General features: G+C 47.8%; 1 protein-coding gene across 1 annotated transcript; it reads right to left on the bottom strand.

Annotated features, from left to right (window-relative positions):
• Window positions 1-568: 568 nt before the first annotated feature.
• Window positions 569-14029, bottom strand: LOC141174661 (uncharacterized). The gene is made up of 2 exons (XM_073659585.1): window positions 13995-14029; window positions 569-4180 (listed from the first exon to the last, which is right to left on the bottom strand). The coding sequence occupies exon 2, from the start codon at window positions 3719-3721 to the stop codon at window positions 2342-2344; it is 1380 nt and encodes a 459-aa protein (XP_073515686.1). The 5' UTR covers window positions 3722-4180; window positions 13995-14029; the 3' UTR covers window positions 569-2341.
• Between the last annotated feature and the right edge of the window lie 2092 nt (window positions 14030-16121).

The following is a 16121-nucleotide window of genomic DNA, read 5'->3' as shown; positions in this document are numbered from 1 at the left end:
AAGGCATAATTGAATCTTATGTGTCTGTTTTCCATCCAGGTTCACTTGAATGGGAATGGAAACTTTCATATTGTTCCCCGCTGTACAGGGCAGATTTTTTTTGTGTGTGTCCGGTTCTGTGCTGCCACTATCATCCTCTGCTGTGCGTGGGAAACCCGGGTCCAGTGCGTGGCATATTTCCTTCTGACCTCTGCCAGAACACTCATGTGGAGGGGTGGACATCAAGGGAGGATGATGTCTGCCTGACAAAGGTCACAGACATCATCCTCCCTCTCCACTGCAATAGGGATTGGGGGTGGGCAGACCTACCCACCCCTCTCCCTCTGCCCTCACTGCCTCCCTGATTGCACAGTTTAGCTGTGCCACCATCAAAAAGTCCTATGTTCAGCACATTCGTTCCTGATGTACAGAACACACATTATACAATTCATATAGACAAAAATGACGTAAACGAACATATTCTATTCAAAAAGCTGTTAAATTTATTAGTACATATTAGTAAAAAGACAAGATATTCATTAGGAAAGTAGCACAAATGCATAAATAATGAGCCATAACAAGGATGCCGGCGCTGACACAACTACACAACAAATAAATATATATAGCAGATAGAAAAATATGTATGTATGTATATATATAAATATACAGGTCACAAACCTCAACCCACCCATACAATACAAGCACAAAGCTAGAGCTATAAATGTAAAAGTGCACAGTGCACATCCAAACAGAGAATATGATGGAAGTAGGTGTAGGTATAAATATATAACTCACATGTCCCCATCCCAACTATGAGTATATATACCAAGGCATCAAACTTTCCAACTACCAGTAGAAAAACAAAAAGGCTTTAAAATAAGCCCTGAGATGCATGAAGACTGCTCCAAGAGGTCAGGTTTGTTAGACACCTAAGGTCCTACATAATAGTTAAGTGGGGATAGAGCATTACTCACTTATTGTAGTGTTATGTCAGCGTAGGCATCCTCAACCCTACGCGCGTTTCGGCGCTGTGCCTTCTTCTGGGGGTTGTCAAGGCACAGCGCCGAAACGTGCGTAGGTGATTGGCTTGCTGCTCGCAGCAGTTTGCAGCCAGCCAATCAGGATCACTGTATCAGCGCTGGCACTTCCGTGTCACGTGACACATCTTGCTCAGCTCTGATACAGGATCCGGGATCTTCAGCGGGTCAGAAGGAGTTCGAGGAGACCTGGCACTGCTGGACTAAGGAGGATTGGGAAAATGAAAAGTTAGTAAAAAGGACAGTTACTCTTTAAAAAGTAAGTCCACATTAAAATATAAAGGTTTTTTAAAAATATCAAGTCTCTCACCGTAAACAAAATGGCAATAACATTTTGCACTAGTTTCTTTTACATTGTAAACATAGGAAATATTTTGGTGGTCGGCCCATCGGTCCCGCACACTTCTGGTGATACCTATTTCGACACATTACACACAGGATCTGTTTTTCTTCATGGTAAATGTCACCTGTGCAATAGCAAGACCTGCAAAATGTCCACCCTTCTGAATTGCTGTAGCGGGATGCAAGAGTACTTATTTCCTGCTCTGTTTCCTTTTCTATTATTTTGATCATTGATGGGCTGTAGGTCTTCATTTTCTCAGCCACAATTTTTTGTTGTGGTGTTTGTTTGGAGCTGAAATGTGAGTAATTAACTTCCATAATCTTGGTCTGTATCCACCTTCTAACATTATTGCTGTCAAAGCAATGAACATAGTTAATACCATTACATATCACACATGAATTTAGTATGACATGCACTCCACAGTCATATGAATTATTCTGTTTTGGGCAGTCGGCGCTCACAATAAAAGTCCATTCATCTTCAAAAAACTCCACTGAGGAACATAGAGAGTGGATGCCATAGAGAATTTTTTTGAGAACAGCACAGTGTATGTTGTATTCGGAGATCATAGAGTCCATTATTGTCACTGTTTTAGATTTTAGGTCTGCTAAAGCCAAAAACCAGTGGAAACCTCGTCCTTATAAAGTGAGGTCACTGTTTATTGGAAATAGCAAAATGTCATAGTTTAAAAGTGCTAAGGAATCAGCAAATCGTAAAAAGGATGCGTGTCCTCCATTACTAACAGCATTGAAAAAATGTGGAGGAACAGCCAAACAACCACTGGAGATTCCAGATTCCTTAACCAACTGTATTATGGCACTGTCTATTACTTCTCCTGTAAGCCAGGCCTTTGGTTTTAGACATAGTGTCAGACTGTCAATTAGGTCTACTGGTTCATCCCAAGGCTTTCTATCTATAAAGCTATCAGACTTTCTTGGTGTGCTTTCATACTTTGGAGATTGTAGTTTAATATTCTCATCAGTTAATTCTGTAAGTGTGAGACTTTCATAGAAAACGGTAAAACTGGTTGGTTATCAATTAGTTTGTGTGAACTGGCAGACTGGTCTTGAGTATTCTCTATTAACTGCATGACTGTAGGTATCAAGATTGCATGAGATTCATTTGCTACATTCTCCTCTAGGTTTTTTTGGTTAAGATTTGGCTGTGCTGAGTTTGGCTGAGTTGCCATCTCGGAATCTGGTGCAGCCTCTGTTTCATAGTCATAATCTCTCTTTCTTGCCTTTTTACGTCCTGATTTTCCCTCTTTCCGACGTTGTCGTTTCCTCAAAGTGGAAAGATTATAAGTGAAATTATCTGGGATAAAAATTCCACATGCCTTTTGGACTGCAATTAAATGGAAACACAGTCCAGAGCTATTACAGGAACATTGAGGTTTTTGTGACAAGCACACTGAATGGACATCACTTTTAAATAGACTCTTAACAATAAACACCTGTAGTTGCCCATTTAAAGAAACTAAATTGTTCTCAATGCATAAGTTTGCAATAGCTGTCTGTGTCATTCTGTTAGTGGATTCTTTTTTAAGGCTGGGAACAATTGTGGAATTTTCTGATTTCACCTTCTCAAAAATTTCCTCAACCGGTATATATAATGGGAATTGTGTGTACTCATTGGGGACTTTCTGCAATTTCTTTAATGTTGCTTTCAAGTGATACATTCCTAGACTATAGTAAGCCCTTTGGAACTCATAACCATAAAACAATTGTAAATGGAGTAAGCACAATAGAAGGCAGTCCAAAGACAATTCTTTCCAATCTGTTGTGCTTTTCAATGTTTTGTTCATGCTTTCACTTACATTATTTGTTGACCCTTTATCTTGAAATGCTGCAAACTTCTTAGTATAGAACCTGCTTGCAAATTTGAATATGTGTTCATGCAAATTATGTTCAAAATATTCAGCGAACGAGTGCGACCACAGTATTTTCAACTCTTCATATTTGTTCCTCCGTTCTTCTTCACTTTCAGAATCTTTAAGCTGTTCTACATGATCCTTCAATACCTTGATGTCATCGTTTTTTCCTCTAGCAGACTTCACCCAATATTCAATATCTCTCAAAATGTGATTTTCACATAACACAAGTGAAATAGATTGTGCCACTTTCTTCACAGCATTAAGAATTCCTTTTTCACGATCAGTCACAAATGGAATAGTTTTGATGTCTTTTAGATTTAACTGATTAACAAGTTCTCCAATGAAGAGTTCATGGTATTTTTGAAACTTCCTTTCATGAACCATAAAAGCTACTGGAAATATTGGATTTTTCTCCAACATTGTATTTCTCATGACAAAAGTTGACATGTAGAAATCACCAAGGTTAAAGGTGGTGTCATAGGCAAACATTTCGATGTCTTGTAAGGAACTTTTTATTAACTATTTTCCAAAATCCAATAACTCTTTTCACCACGCAAACACCACAAGATCTGGATATATTGTGACATGTCTTACAAAATCTGTTTGTTCTGCCAGCTGTATTGTACTAAAAATTTCATCTTTACCAATTTTGCGTCTGATAATTTCTGAATAGTGAACATTCTGTACTTGTTTTAGATTTCTTGGGCGATTTACTGCTGCTCTTCCATCATCTCCTCCTGCAGATGCCTCACTATGCAATTTTGAGTATGTGTTTTTTGGGGCACTGGAGTAATGTTGTCTACATTTTATTAATAGCGATGGAGTGGACGGTATGAAAAAACGGTTAGATTTTGAATTTCCATGAGGAGTTGGAAAATTTACAGAATGATCTCCAAGATATGGTATAACTTTTATATGTTTGTGTGGCCCAGTCATGTATTGCCATACCTGGGAAAAAAATAAATATAATGTTAAACAAACATCTTTTTTCAGATGAGAACTAAAGAGACATAGCAAAACATTGTCTGTCATAAGTTATTTTGCACATTCAAAATGCTATGCATGTTGTGTTGATCAAATGGTAACAGTCCATTTAAAGGGTTTGGCCCAACTATTGGAACTTCTGGGGAGGGCTGCCCAGTCGTCCCAGCAGCCTAATGATGCGGGTCGCACTGTGGTGCCAGCTCCCGCCACCGCAGCGTGACCCACAAAAGTCCCGGCGCGCGCTCCCACTGAACGCGGTGGATGTACGACCACCACTAGGGGGAACGCGACTGTGTACCACAGCTCATGGGAGGCTACAACTCCCATAAACGCTCGGGGTCATGGCACACATGGCGCATGTGTGGCTATAGCCATGGTTATAGACACACATGCGCTGTAGCGAGCTATAGCCAGGAATGCTGGCCAGAGTATGCGCTAGTGCTCATGTCTGGCCAGCTCAGTTATAGAACTACATGGGTGATGCAAATAGCATCGCTCCAGGGGTGTCCTGCTTCAGCCCCCCCAGCAGCCACAGGGACATAGGAAGCATATTACAAAAAGTAATATGCTGCTGTGTTCTGTATAATGAGGGGGGATCTTGAAGTTGGTCCTACCCCTTTAAGTCTATTGCATTTGAATTTGTGTTTGACAGTAGCAAAAAGGACAAATGGTCCCGCTCAGTGCTCCGACTTTTCTGCTGGTGCATGGAGCACTGTGTCGGGACTTAACCAGGCCAAGAAGAGGGTGAAGGAGCCGTCGGGGACCAGGAGAAGCTAATCCAGATGTGATAATCGTGCCGCCGTGGGTCCGAATCCGGCAGGTAAGTTGAACCTATACTTCCTCTTTAACGAGACCTCCGGCTGCCATGTGAGTTTCAAGGACGGCCATGAATTTAATTGCGGGTGTATGTGGTTCTGCAAGACCATTTAAATGGCACTTTCAGTATTTGTGGCGCCCTGCTGTGCATTGGTGCCACAGATCCTAGAGGGGTGCATGGACGGATTCCTCCACAAGAGGCTCTCACAGCATACACACACCTCCACCTTCCACCTCAGAACACCAGAGGGAGCCCGCTAGGGATATAAATAGGGAAGGTGGAGCTAGGCAGTTCAGTCTGGAGCAGTCTGGTCTGAAGTCAAGTCTGTAAGGAGTTCAGTTACAGTCTAAGTCTGGAATCTACAGCCTGGAGACACAGTCTAAAGTCAGTCTGCTGCAGCCAGAGAGGTTGTTAGTCCAGCCCAAACTCATTGAGTTTAGGTTAGTGAGCCTTAGGCGTGCCGATGCCATAAGAGCGGTGAAGAGTAGCGAGGCCTACGGCCAGTGTGAAGCCTAGTGAGGGCCCCGAGCGTGGCAGAAGGCAAGTGGAGTAAGCGAGCTACATAGGGGGCAGAGGATCTTAGCCAGCTCACCCCAAGACCATATACCGGACACCGGGACCGTGTCTGCAAGGATCTCTAGGACCAGCAGAAACAACCAGAACCCCTGGCGAACTACATGTCCCAGGAACACCAAACGCTGACCGTTATACCAGGGTCAGGAGTCACTGAGGCCCAAGAGACCAGGGAGTGTGATCTCCAACAGAAGGCCCTACCACCAGGTCAGCAGGTGCAAGACAGAGACCAAGTTAGGCCTAGCTCCAGGCAGGTCATAAACTTGTCAGGGAAAGGCAAGAAACAGGAGGCCCCAAACCCGCTCACTGGGGAGAGTCCTGAAATGCACCCTTCACCCTACAGTGCCCTGGATCGTGCCTGAAACACCACCAGTAAAGGTACTGAAGTGAACTGTTGTGAGTGTGCCTATTCTTCTCCTGACCCAGCTGGGTCTCCTCTGTCCTGCATCCCTTTTCCTACGCTGCCCTGAGGCCCCGCTCCACCTGTGGGGAGCCACACCAACTAAGCTGCCTGACCACCGGCCTCAGAGGACTGCAGTAGCGCTGGTGATCCTCACCAGACACCACGGGTGGAGTCACAAACTTTCCCCATTCCTTGCTTTTTAAGAGTGAGCCCAGGGTACGGCCCCGGGAGCCGGCCACCGCGGCATCCCCCAAAACCAACAACAAGGCCCGGGCGCCGAGTCGTCCCCATCCCCTAGACGCGTCATCTCTTCCTGGCGTCACGAACAGGATTCCGTGCCCGCTGCAACGACGGAGTGTTGTGCCCATTGCCACCGGGTACTGTGCGCCTTTAATCAAAAACTGTGTATTTAACTGTGGCGAAGATTGCCGCCATTGTTGGGCCGCCGAGCGGGAAGAAGGGCGTAACCGCGGGAAACTGAGAGGCGTACCTGCTAAAGAGCGAAAAGCCTCGGACACGCCCCACGCCTCGACGTGAAACCAGGAAGCGCCAGGTCCTGAAAGGAGCGCCGTTGAACGCTCTGACGCAGGACGCAAGGTCCTGAAGAAGACCGTCACCTGCGGAGCTGCGGTCTACCGGAAGAAAAGAAGGTAGGCCACGGTTCGTTAGGGGGGCGCCAGAATGTCCGAAGAGCAGCACAACTCCGGAGTACCGGTTACCGGCTCTGATAATCAACCCACGCTCGGCGCCGAGCAGGCCGGAGCAGCCGCTCCACCACCAGGGCTTGTAACCCCTGTCATACCCATGGCCCTACCGTACATCCCTGGAGCAAAGTGGCTCCCCCAGTACAGCGGCAAACCAGATACCCTGTCTGGATTTAAAAGGAAAATATGGGGTATACTGGACATGTACTCTATGACAGGCAAGCAAAGAGCCGCTGTTGTATTGGGACAATTGACTGGTGCTGCAGAGCGAGAAGTAGAAACCTGATCGGCCGCAGACCAGGAGTCAGTGTCCGCAATCTTTAAAAAGTTACAGACTGTCTTTGAGAATCGTACTGAGACAGACCTCCGGATGAGGTTCTACAACTGCTCTCAGCAACCGGAGGACAGTGTTCGGGACTATGCCTGGCGTTTACAAGGGGCCCTGCAAGCTCTGAAACAGGTTAGTCCAACCAGCATCGATAATGAAAATAAAATGCTGAAGGAACAGTTTATCCGGGGACTGAGGTCTCAAGAGGAGAGCAGGACTGTGCGTTGGTGGGCCCTGGATCATCCAGATGCCACCTTTGACACCCTTAAGGACATGGCTATAAAAGGACTGCAGCCCCTGGAAACAACTGCTATCCAATGTTACCAGGGTGGGGCCACCCCAGTGCCTGCAGCGTCCACCTTTTCCCCGGTGGCTGCTGAAGCCAAGGTTCCAGCAACATCCCCTAGTGAGCTGGACAGCCTGCGCTCTGAAGTGCGTCAGTTGAGCAAAATCCTGACCACTGTACTAAGTGCCTTGCAGCTGCGGACGGAGCCCGAGGCAGAAGGAAGGATCCTGCTAGCCGACAGCCCTGAGGATGTCCCCTGGATGAGAAGGAGGAGGAGGACAATGCCACCCCCTGGGAGGACCAGCGACCAACGCCGCCCGCCGAGGGACCCTGTCTGCCACCGCTGCCACAAGACAGGTCACGCCATCCAGAGCTGTCCTTTAAACGGGAAAACCCTGGGGCCGAGGGCGGACACCCAGGAGTAGACCCCCCAGGCCCATCAAACTGGTATCGCAGGTTCGTGGGAGGAAGACCTTTCCTGTCCATTGTACTGGACGGCATCGCGACACCCGCTCTGCTGGACACAGGATCTCAGGTAACCATCATGCCTGATGTCCTCTACAAAAGGTTCTGGTCCATAGACGAACTTCACCCATCAGATCCAAATCTTTCCGTCTATGCCTCAAACGGCCTCCCCCTTAACCTAGTCAGGGTTAAGGATGTTGCAGTAAAGGTGGGAAGAGTGGAACTGAAGGACCAGGGACTAATTGTAGTAGAGACTAATCCTGATGATACAAACTTGTATATGGTACTTGGCACTAATATTGTTAGTAACTGTTTGGGAGAAGTGTTGTTCTTGCCCCAACAGATAGCTGACACTGCCAAACCAGGGCAGAGAAGGGTGCTGCAGAAAGAAATCCGAGCCCTTATGTACCAGCAACAGGTAAAGCTAACAGGCGGTGAAATTGGTAATGTACGGGTGACAGACCCGGTACCCATTGTGATTCCCCCGATGAGTGAAATGCTGATTTGGTGTAGAGCAGCAATAGGTCTCAAAGGACAGAACTATCAGGCGGTAGTGGAGCCCATTAGTTTGGAGCACAGACCTACACTCTTAACTGCCAGAGGGGTGGTTGGTGTACGCAATGGGAAGGTACCCGTACGTGTTCTAAATTATGGGGAAGATGAAGTTAAATTACCAAGATATGCCACTGTTGCCAGGTTGTATACTGTGGATAATAAGGCCATACACACAGTGGAATCCTTGACCCCACCAGATACAGTGGAGGGCAATGGCTCCGAAGCTAAGTTAGAGGATTGGTGTCAACAGCTCCATGTTGGGACTGACGCCACTCCAGTCCATCAAAAACAAGGTGTATACAAGGAGGTCCAGGAATACGAGCAGGTATTCAGAAACACCCACTTGATTTAGGGAGGATTAAAGGGGTACAACACTATATACCCACAGGTGACCATCCACCCATCAAAGAATGTTACAGGCCAATCCCACCAGCACACTACCAGAAAGCGAAAGGAAATGTTGCACGACATGAAGAAGGCAGGGGTAATAAGAGATAGCTGTAGCCCCTGGGCAGCTCCCCTGGTCCTAGTCAGGAAAAAGGATGGAAGCATGAGGATGTGTGTAGATTACAAGACAGGTAAATCGCATAACACATAAAGATGCATACCCTTTGCCCCGTATAGAGGAATCCCTGGCTGCATTAAAGTCTGCAAATTACTTCTCTACCCTTGACCTCACTAGTGGGTACTGGTAAGTAGCAGTTGCTGAGGAGGACCGGGAGAAGACGGCCTTCACTACCCCGATGGGACTCTGCGAGTTCAACAGTATGCCGTTCGGACTCTGCAACGCCCCTGGAACGTTCCAGAGATTGATGGAGTGCTGTTTGAGACACCGTAACTTTGAGACCGTGCTGCTATACCTGGATGACGTGATAGTGTACTCCAAGACGTATGAGGACCATTTGAAGCACCTGGCGGAGGTATTTGAATCGTTGTCCCGGTATGAGATGAAATGGAAGCCTTCCAAGTGCCACCTGCTCAAACGGAAGGTTCACTACCTGGGGCACATCATCAGTACAGAAGGAGTAGCACCAGACCAGGAGAAGGTCACTGCCATCCAGAAATGGCCGGAGCCGAAGAATCTCAAGGAGGTACGTCAGTTCCTGGCACTGGTCGGGTATTACCGGAGATTTGTGAAGGACTACACCAAGAAGGCAGCGCCTTTGCAAGATCTCCTGGTAGGACAGTCCAACAGAGGCATGATCCCCCCCTTGCAGTGGGGTAAAGAGCAGGCTGAGTCCTTTGCAGTGATGAAAGAGATCCTGACTGGTGAAGAGATCCTGGCCTATCCTGACTACAGCCAACCTTTCCTGCTGTAAAATGATGCCAGCAACGAGTGACTAGAAGCTGTGTTAAGCCGGAAGCAGTATGGCAAAGAGAAGGTGATTGCCTATGCCAGCAGGAAGCTCTGTCCTGCCGAGAGGTATCCAGAAAACTATAGCTCCTTCAAGTTGGAGCTCCTGGCCTTGGTCTGGGCCATCACTGAATTATTCAAGCACTACTTGGCCTCAAGTAAGTTCACGGCTTACACTGACAACAACCCCTTGACACATCTAGAGACAGCCAAGTTGGGAGCCATGGAACAGCGTTGGATGGCCCGGCTGTCAAACTATCAATTCCCCATAAAGTACCGGGCAGGCCACAAGAACGCTAATGCTGATGCCCTATCCAGAATGCCGCACCAGTCGGATACTGAAGAAGAAGTGGATGACCTGGAAGAGATTGAGCTACCTGCCTTCCATAGAAATGAGATGGTCCACGAGCAGCGCACCTCCAGGTGGTATCGTGGTAAGACACTAAACCCTTTACCTCACCACAGTTGGAAGGAGACCCGGTTGTCAGCCGTATCAAGGAGCTGATAACTCAGGAAGGATCCTCCCTGGAGAAGGACGCTTCTCCACAAGCCATGCAACTGTGGAATGAGAGAAGCCGGCTGTTCATCTATAGAGAGAAGCTGGGCCGAAGGTATGCCAACCCTAGGACCCATGAGATGGTATGGCAGATCGTAGTGCCCAGGACAGACATTCAGATGGTGTTGGAGACCTACCACGATCAAGCAGGGCACTTTGGCTGGAAGAAGCTGGAAACTCTCCTGAAGAGTCGATTTTATTGGGTTGGAATGCGGAGCTACATAGAGAGGTGGTGCCGGGATTGTGGACCCTGTAGCCTCAGAAGAAAAGACTACAGCAGCCAGAAGGCACCCCTGCAGTCCATCAAGACAACCCAGCCCCTGGAGATCGTTGCCCTGGATCACATCAAGCTGTCACCCAGCAGGTCAGGCTACTCGTATGCCCTGACCATGGTGGATCACTACTCCCGGTTCCTGGTGGTAGCCCCCGTCAAGGATCTGATGGCAGAAACTGCAGCAAGGACGTTTCAAGTCTACTTCTGCAGGCCCCATGGATACCCGGAAAAGGTGCTGACGGATCAAGGCCCAGCCTTTGAAGCCGAGCTGTACAAAGAGTTTTGCCATCTGTATGGGTGTAAGAAGATCCGGACTACACCGTACCGCCCCCAAACCAATGGGTTATGTGAAAAGATGAATAACATAGTCATTGACCTGTTGAAGACCTTACCTCTAGAGGAAAGAAACAAGTGGCCAGACAAACTACCTGACCTGGTAGATTTGTACAATCACACACCTGTGAGTTCCACCAATTGTACTCCAGCGTACCTCATGAGAGCAAGATCCGGAAAGTTGCCCATGGACTTGGAGCTTGGAGTGGTAGAGCCAGAAGCAGATATGTCCACTGAAGACTGGGATGCGACTCGACAGGAGCAGTACAGGAGAGTACAGGCCTGTGTTGAAGACAGTCTAAGTAAGGTGAGAGATAAGCAGAAAGCACAGAACAACATGTGCACCAGCTGAACCCTTGACATCTGGAGAAGTTGTGCTGAAACAAAAGAGAAGAAGCCACAAACTTGACGACCAGTGGAAAAAAGAACCTTACACTGTGTTGAATTCCAGATTCGACAATAGGAAAACCTGTCTAATAAGCAAAGACGGAGGAAGAACTGCAACGGTATCGAGAGACCATCTGAAGTTGTGCCCAAGTCCGCTGAAGCTCCAGGAGGAAGTGCCTCTCACCGTACCGGAGGAGCCTAAAGAAGAAGTACTCCATACTGTCTTAGGCGATTTCCCGGCAGATTGGCCTCAACTGGATGGAGCGGTAATAATACTTGTGCTACACTTCTACCAACAGCCAGAAGACTCTCCACTGCAAGTAAGACCTGTAAGTGCCCCGGAAGAGCCTGCTCAGAAAGAATCCCCAGAAGAAGGATTACCAGTAGAAGCAGAGCCAGTAGGCCCAGGAACCAGTGTACTTGCCAGTCTCGTAGAGAGGTTAAGGCAGTCTTGCAGTCCACCAACACATAGAGCGGAAAATAGCGCAAACATCCACACTACACGCATCCCAGTACTAAGTAGGTCATCACGTAGCACAAAAGGTCAGACCCCTGTCAGGTATAGGGAGTAAATAGAGAAATACCTGCAGTATAAATAGTTACCCAGTAGGGTATTGCACAATGTTTATTGTATAAACTGAAATATGTGTTTATTAGTTACCCGTAAGGGTACAAGGACTCGGTGGCTGAGGACTGTGAGCAGCCCAAAAACTGTTTCTATACATAGTTGCACTCCCTGGAGTGCCCCTTAAGTGACCACGGAACAAAAACCCGTTTGGCGTGGACGAAGACGTGGTCCAGCACCTGGATCACCTATGCCCTGTAGCCACGCCCAGGGCCTACGTTGGACACCAGGTTACGGGACTTGCTGTAACTTTATTGTTATTATTGTATTATAATGTTACCTGTAACGTTCAAGACAAATGCCTCCCATAAAGGGAAGAATTGTTATTGTTATTGTTTAACCTGTTTTGAGAAAAAAATGCTTCAGTCCAGGAGTACTGTGTTTTACTAGGGGGGAATGTGGCGCCCTGCTGCGCATTGGTGCCACAGAACCCAGAAGGGTGCATGGATGGACTTCTCCACAAGAGGCCCTCATACATTCACACACCTCCACCCTGCCACCTCAGACCACCAGAGGGAGCCCTTTAGGGATATATAAAGGGAGGGTGGAGCTAGGCAGCTCAGTTCAGTTTCAGTTTAGTGTTCAGAGACAGAGAGGAACACAGCTTAGAGTTGAGCAGAGAGCGTGCTGATGCTCAGAGAGCAGTGAAGGGGCAGCGAGCTGGCTGCTGTGCTTAGGCGAGCCAAGGCCTACAGCACGTATGAAGGCCTAGTGAGGGCCTTGAGTAGGCCGAAGGCGAGAGGAGAAGGAGGAAGTAGTGAGGGGGGCAGAGGAGCATACCCGCTCACCCCAATATATATACCGGACACCGGGTCCGCGCATACAGGGACCATTTACACCCAGTAGGAACCACCGGAACCCCTGGAGGACTACAGGTCCCTGGTTCACCAAACGCTGACTACAGTACCAGGGCTAGGAGTCACGGAGGTCCCAGCATCCAGGGAGAGGGATCTCCAAAGAGAAGGCCCTACAACCAGGTCAGCAGGTGCAAAGAGAGACAGTAACCAAGCTAGGCCTCGCTCCAGGCAGGTCAGAAGCTTAGAGACTAAAGCAACGGATCAGGAGGCCCTATACCCGCTCACTGGGGAGAGTCCAAAAGTGTGCCCTTCGCCTGGAGTACCCTGGACCGTGCCTGCAACATCACCAGTAAAGGTACTGAAGCTTACCCCCGTGTGAGTGTCCGTCTTTCCTCTGGGACCATCCTGCCGTCTCTCCCCTGCACCACCATCCATTACACCCCACGCTGCCCTGGAGCTTGCTCTACCTGTGGAGAGCCACACCATCCCTGCTGCTGTAACACCAGCTCCAGAGGACTGCTCCTCAGCGCGGCACCCCTTAGCCACATTCCACAGGTGGCGTCACGAACTTTCCCAAATCCCCTATAAACGAATTCCCCCTTTTACTGACCGCCCTGGGTCACGGACCGGACCAGCTACTGTGATATCCCCCAGCAACCAGAGGCCCGTCTGCCGCGTACCCCACGGCCCAGGGGGCGCGTCAACAACACTCCTTTAATTATTTTTCAAGGGACTTAAAGAGCAAATCAAAGCAATGTTTTATTGCAGCAATGTGCTGCAACTGTTCCCCACCCCCCGGAAACAGTGTATTCTCCTAACCTTAGTATATGTGAATACACTGTTTTCTCCTCTCCTCTCTTACCTGCAGCGCATGTCTCATATGCACTCTGCAGCCGGCCTAAAGGTGTCGGCTCCTCCAAGGCAGCAGCGCTGAGAGGGTACTCGCTATTGACTGGTTGATAAGTCATGCTTGATTGACACAGCAATCAGCCAATAGCAAGCGCCTTCTCAGCGTTGCTCCCGTGCATGAAACCATGTCGGGTCGACTGCAGAGCATCGCACCGGGACCCAAAGCTGCAGATAAGAGGGGAGAAAACAGTGTATTCTTCTATACTAAGGTTAGGAGAATACACTGTTTCCAGGGGTCGGGGAATAGTTGCAGCACATTGCTGCAATAAAAATTTTGCATTGAGTTGCTCTTTAACCCCTTCCCGACATCCGCCGTACATGTACGGTGTATGTTGTCCAGACTAATGGACAGCCGCCGTACATGTACGGTAATCGCACGGGGCCCGGAGGGGGGCAATGGTTCCTACGGTACCGTCCGGGTCCTCGGCTGCCGGGAAGTGCTTCCCTGCAGCTACGAGCGCTGCTATTGGCTGGGGCTGCTCAGCCCAGCCAATAGCAGCATGTCATGTACTAAAGTACATGATTGGCTGCCGGGAAGCAGCTCCTGTGAGCGACTGGTGTTTACACCAATTGCTCACAGGTCTGGGGAGGGGAGTCAGTGACTGACATCCCCTCCCTGCACTGCGATCGGCTGTAGCGACGCTACAGCCGATGTCAGTGCTACACAGGGCTGTGTTTACACAGCTCTTGTTCTGCATGTGATCTTTCACATGCAGAACAGGTGCTGAGCCCTCACTGCCGTCAGTCAGACAGCAGGGAGCCCTGCCACAAGCCATTGGGGCTTGTGGAAATACGACCACAAGTCCCAATGGCAAAAAAAAACCTTTTTTTTTTCATAAATTTTGAATGAACTTTTTTTCACTTTAGTTGCCCTCCCGTCGGTATCCCACCCCTTGCTCACGCGCCAACCCCCCGACTCCCCTTGCTCACCCCCACCCCCCTGCTCATACCCCCCCACCCCCCTGCTCACCCCCACCTCCCTGCTCAATACCCCCCCTGCTCACCCTCCTCCCCCTGCTCACCCCCCAACCCCCCCTGCTCAACCGCCCACCCCTCAAACCAACCTCACCCCCCTTCTCATATGAGCAGAATGAAGGTGACATTTCAAAATTTCATTTTTTTTTTGCGTGATATTCCATTGTAATCCAATTTTACCTGCAACCCAACAAGGGTTAACAGCAAAAACAAACCCATAATTGGTTACCCTAATTCTGCCGTATACAGAAACACCCCACATGTACTCGTAAACTAAAGTATGGGCGCACAGCAGAGCACAACACTGAAGGAGCGCTATGTGGTTTTGGAGTGGTAGATTTGACTGGAAGAAATCTAGGAGGCCATGTCCTATTTGAAGACCCCCTGAGGTACCCCAACAGTGGAACCCCCCAAAAAGTGACCCCATTTTGGAAACAACAACCCCTAAGGAATGTTTTAGGGGGTATAGTGACCACTTTTACCCAACAAGCATTCCATAGTAGTTTGAAACACTTGGCTATGAAAATAATAAAAAAAAAAAGGATATTTTCTAACTACTATGGGACGCTTGTTGGGTCAAAGTGGTCACTATACCCCCTAAAACATTCCTTAGGGGGTGTAGTTTCCAAACTGGGGTCACTTTTTGGGGGTTCCACTGTTGAGTTACCTCAGGCGGTCTTCAAATGGGACATGGCCTCCTAGATTTCTTCCAGTGAAATCTACCCCCAAAAAACTGCAAAGCGCTCCTTCAGTGTTGTGCTCTGCTGTGCGCCCATACTTTAGTTTACGGGTACATGTGGGGTGTTTCTGTAAACGGCAGAATTTGGGTAACCAATTTTGGGTTTGGTTTTGCTGTTAACCCTTGTTGGGTTGCAGGTAAAATTGGATTACAATGGAATATCTGCACAAAAAAATGAAAATTTGAAATTTCCCCTTCACTGTGCTTGAATTCCTGTGGAACACGTAAAGGGTTAACGATGCTTTAAAAATCAGTTTTGAACACCTTGAGGGGTGTAGTTTGAAAAGTGGGGTCATTTATGGAGGGTTTCTGTTATGTAACCATCGTAATATGACTTCAGAAGTGACTTGGTCCTTTAAAAAGTGAGTTTTGAAAACTGGGTTGTAAATTTTAAAAATTGTGCGTAAAACTTTAAGCCCTATCACGTCCTAAAGAAAAAATAATTAATTTCCAAAATGATGCCAACATAAAGTAGACATGTGGAGAATGTTAACTAAGAAAAAATATGGGGGGTATCAGTATTTTTGTAAAAAGCAGAGCATTTCAAAGTTAAAAAATAGCGAATTTGTCAAAAATGTTTGCGTATTTTGTATTTTTTTTATACAGAAAGGTATAATACAGTGGCTCACATTTAGCACTGACTTGAAGTACAATATGTCATGAGAAAATCTCAGAATGGCTTGGATAGGTAAAAGCGTTCCCGAGTTATTACTACATGAAGTGACACTGGTCAGATTAGCAAAAAATGGCCTGGGAATTTGGGTGAAAACAGGCATGGGGCTGAAGGGGTTAAGATGGTGGGATGTTCAATCACCATTTTTTTTT

The sequence above is a fragment of the Phyllobates terribilis genome, unplaced genomic scaffold, assembly GCF_046119375.1.
Source record: "Phyllobates terribilis strain yellow unplaced genomic scaffold, ASM4611937v1 Scaffold_13__5_contigs__length_258822181, whole genome shotgun sequence".
Taxonomy (NCBI): Eukaryota; Metazoa; Chordata; class Amphibia; order Anura; family Dendrobatidae; genus Phyllobates; species Phyllobates terribilis.
This window is presented reverse-complemented; position numbering and strand designations above follow the sequence as displayed.